The sequence below is a fragment of the Myotis lucifugus genome, unplaced genomic scaffold (assembly GCF_000147115.1).
Source record: "Myotis lucifugus unplaced genomic scaffold, Myoluc2.0 scaffold_714, whole genome shotgun sequence".
In the NCBI taxonomy this organism is placed as follows: Eukaryota; Metazoa; Chordata; class Mammalia; order Chiroptera; family Vespertilionidae; genus Myotis; species Myotis lucifugus.
In genome coordinates this window covers 236,470-240,135 of record NW_005871762.1, presented here as the reverse complement: position 1 = coordinate 240,135, position 3,666 = coordinate 236,470, and the positions used below count along the sequence as shown (strand labels likewise).

The following is a 3,666-nucleotide window of genomic DNA, read 5'->3' as shown; positions in this document are numbered from 1 at the left end:
CTGACATTCCCCGAGGGGTCCTGGATTGAAAGAGGAACCCCCTACCTGCACAAATTTCATGCACTGGGCTTCTAGTTATAAAATAGCTCTCATTGAATAAGAATCAGAGAACCAGGAAGAATGTGCTAGAGACGATACAGTTTTCCATGGGAGTGCACATTTTTTATGGATAAGTGTGACTTTGAGAGTCATTCCCAGAAGCTCAGAGGGAAATGCGTATAAAATAAAGCACATGAATCACTTCTATGTGTTTTCAAGGACCCGCACAAATGTAAATACATGTATGGAAAGTAGAGTGAAAGGACATATGCATTCACTATATTAAGAGGATACCGATGGGGCATCGGGTAGGAAGTGCAGCCAGGGGATGGAGGTGGACAAAAATAAATTCCATAAAACCAGACCAACGGTGAAGTGCGTCCATGGGTGACTATGGGCAGGGACTAGGATGCTGATAGCGGGGAGGCCGTGCACCTGTGGGGACAGGCCCATATGGGAACTGTACTGTGTCCTTAATATTGGTGGGAACCTAAAAATGCTCTAAAAAATAGTCTATTTTTTTAAATGACCAGAAGATGAAACCTATATAATTTTATTTACCAAAGTCACCACAATAAATTTAATTTAAAAATAAAATGTTTTTTAAAATGACCAGGAGAGTGATGGGTTTGCCAGAGGTTTCACTGGAGGGCCAGAGATGCCCCAGCAGAGCGGGTCTGAACAGCAGCGAGGGAACAAGCACAAGGTTGATTTGGATCAGGGGTCCTCAAACTACGGCCCGCGGGCCACATGCAAATACAAATATTGTATTTGTTCCCGTCTTGTTTTTTTACTTCAAAATAAGATATGTGCAGTGTGCATAGGAATTTATTCATAGTTTTTTTTAAACTATAGTCCGGCCCTCCACCGGTCTGTGGGACAGTGAACTGCCCCCCCCCCCCCCCCGTTTAAAAAGTTTGAGGACCCCTGGTTTGGATGATCCTCTAGTCCCAGTTGTTGTATTTACTTTTTATAAAAGATAGTTTGCCATTTTCTTGGGCCACTGATTAGTTCAGTGACTCTCCTTCCTCCCAGCTCCCCACACTTTCCGCTCAGTACGTTTCTCTCAGTAACAAAGGGGCTGGGCAGAGACCTCACAAAAGAAGTTTCTGAAGCCTTTTACCTCCCTGAGAGATCAGTTTATTTGTTTGTTCGTTTGGGGAACAAGAGCGAATGTGATGTTTGCTAGGGGAGGAAGGCATGCCCGTCAGCTCCTGGAAGGGTGACTTTGCTGCTCCCCTGGGTTTGGCTCGCCTGAGGAGTGAGAGAAATAGACAGCACTTGCAAGTGATCCATCCATGCCAGTCCCGGCTTCAGCCTCCCTCCCTCCTCTGAAGAAAAGACTGGATTGCCAAGCAGCCAAAACCATGCTGGCCACTCCCACCCCCAGGTCTTCCTGTCCCTGTGAGCCCAGCCCAGCGCCATTCACAAGGTTCCCGGGGCTGGGCCTGCCTCCTGGGCAAAGAAGTGGGCAAACTCAGGGGGCAAGCTCTGGGGAACCTCTGAGCTCTTGTCTGCAGCTACCATCTGGGTCCCCTCATTGATTTCCACCCCAAGCCCGGCCTTGGCCCCCACTCACCTGAGGCCCTGGCTTTCCGGAGAAGGACAAACAGGACTGAGAACACCAGGCCCTTGTTCAGAACGAATCCGCAAGTCAGAACAATAGCCATCACCTGCGGCTCGGAAAGGGCCAGGGCAGGCGGCAGGCTCAGCTCCTTTTCTCCTTGGATGGTTGATGGGACTTGTGCGGTAACATTCGAGGCTTGTGTGAGGGCTTCAGAAGAGAAATAGACCCCAACTGCCCTCATTGCCCGCCTGCTCGACCCCAACTGCCCCCCCACCCCCGTTGGCCTGCAGTGTCACCTCCTCTGGGGAGTCCTGCAGGCAGGTCCATACTCCTGGCCTCACCTGGTCCCCTCCCTCCTCTGGGCCTCCATCCAACATGCCTCCATTATGCCACCCACCACCCTGCATCAGAACCTTTTATTTATATGTCTCAGGGTTCCATTCCCCTTCCAGGGCCTGGCCCCGTGCCCTGCATGCAGTGGGCAATGAGCCCAGGCTTGGGCCGAGAATGACTGAGAAGCTGATGTGTGTGCGCCAGGCCCCCGGCTGACCGAACAGCTGGACAGGCTCTGCAGCCGGGCGGGGGTCTCGAAGGTACTGTTTAACCCTTGACCATCACGGGGAAATGTAGGGGGGCTGTGCACCTCTGAAGCTTTCAGGAGGCATATGGGGGAGGGGCCCAGGGTTAGGAAGAGCCTCAAGCTTCCCACACTGAGGCTGAAGATCACTCATGTCTCAGAGGCGGGTGCAGGGGGGACCCAGGCCCTCTGAGCCCTCGGCCCCTGCAGCTCCCAGCCTCACCCCGAATCCCACATCTGCTCACTGTGTGTGTCCCCTGCCTGTCCCCATTCCCTGAGCCCTCACAGTGACCTGTGACCCGCCTCAAGCACAGCCCTTGGAGAGAAGGTTGGGATTAGGGTCAGGGCGAGGGGTGCCCGGAATAGACCCATAAGCCAGGTTTGCGCAAGCCTGAGGCAGCTTGGTGATGGGTATGAGTTAGCGGGGAGCCCTGTGAGCAACAACAAGTGTTCGGAGAAGTGTGTGCGCTGGGGAAGGGAGAACCGAACTAAGATGGCAGTCTGAGTTCTGGCGCTGGTGCTGCCTGTAACCAGCGGCGACCTCGGGAAGGGCCCGGGGTTCAGACACGGGGGCTGGGGGACCTGACTAGGTCCTTTCCAGCATCAGCTTCCTGTGGTTCAGGGACCCTGAGAAGCACACACAGAGGGAAGGACTCACCTGGAGAGACCGTCAGATGGATGCCTCTGGGAATGTCGAACGGGGAAGATTCAGAGGGTCCACAAAAATACAAGCCGGAGTCCTTCTCTGCCAGCGCAGACATGGTGACGGTGAAGTACCCCTGTCTGGGGTAATCCCTGATGACATATCGTGGGTTTCCGGGCTCCAGGCTGAGCCTGGGATGGGTGACTAATAAGGTACAAGTTCCTGATGATGTTATTCTGCACCAGGTTTTCCTCTGGAAACCATTCAGGATTCCATATTCACACCTTACAGAGACATCCTCCCCTTCCAGTTTCCGCAGAGTCTCTGGCTGCTGTTCCCAGGAGCCTGAGAATAAACCCTCAGGTCAGGGAGCCCCCTGCCTGCCTCAGAGCTGAGAGGGGTCTCCTCCTCAGGAAGTTCTCTCTGCTCCACTCAGTGCCCCCCCCCCGCACCCCCTCCCGCCTCTCCCGCCTTGCCCCTCCTCCCCACTCCCCTCACACCACCTCACTAGCATCCCTCCTCCTCTTCCCCTTGCCTCTGCCCTCACCTGCAGCCAGGAGCACCAGGAGGACAAGGGGCAGCAGGTGCGGGGCCTCCCAGGCCATGGCCCTCTGTCTAAGCTGGGATGGCAGCGGCTGCCTGAGGAGAGGGTGCCAGAGCTGGCGGGGTCAGCAGCCTCCCAGCCTGTCTGGGAAGGAGAGGTGAGGAAGGCAAAGGCTGCAGGTGGGAGGGGGCAGGGAGAAGGGGGGCTGGGCCTATGCAGGACCCGCCCCTGTCCCCCTGCCTCTTGGCCTGGATGGAGGCTCTCTGGGCAAGCCTGCCCTCTGCTCCCTCCCCTGG

The 3,666-nt window shown here is 55.2% G+C and overlaps 1 protein-coding gene across 3 annotated transcripts; it reads right to left on the bottom strand.

The window, feature by feature from the left end:
- Positions 1–1,156: 1,156 nt before the first annotated feature.
- On the bottom strand, positions 1,157–3,643 carry LOC106694904 (trem-like transcript 4 protein). 3 transcript variants are annotated; one of them, XM_014447779.2, is made up of 4 exons: positions 3,374–3,643; positions 2,842–3,171; positions 1,619–1,780; positions 1,157–1,293 (listed from the first exon to the last, which is right to left on the bottom strand). In XM_014447779.2, exons 1-4 carry the CDS (start codon positions 3,429–3,431, stop codon positions 1,247–1,249), a joined length of 597 nt encoding a protein of 198 aa, XP_014303265.1. In that variant the 5' UTR covers positions 3,432–3,643; the 3' UTR covers positions 1,157–1,246. The 3 variants fall into 3 exon arrangements, with proteins under 3 accessions (XP_014303265.1, XP_014303263.1, XP_014303268.1); XM_014447777.2 differs by having other exon boundaries at positions 1,619–1,813; positions 3,374–3,637; XM_014447782.2 differs by having other exon boundaries at positions 1,619–1,813; positions 2,842–3,030; positions 3,374–3,636.
- Between the last annotated feature and the right edge of the window lie 23 nt (positions 3,644–3,666).

Coding starts and splice junctions, on each gene's coding strand:
- LOC106694904 (XM_014447777.2), bottom strand. CDS start 3,431: ATGGCCTGGGAGGCCCCGCACCTGCTGCCCCTTGTCCTCCTGGTGCTC. Junction 1,814..2,841: donor CCATCTGACGGTCTCTCCAG/GTGAGTCCTTCC, acceptor TCTCTTCTGAAG/CCCTCACACAAGCCTCGAAT. Junction 1,294..1,618: donor CCGGAAAGCCAGGGCCTCAG/GTGAGTGGGGGC, acceptor CTCACTCCTCAG/GCGAGCCAAACCCAGGGGAG.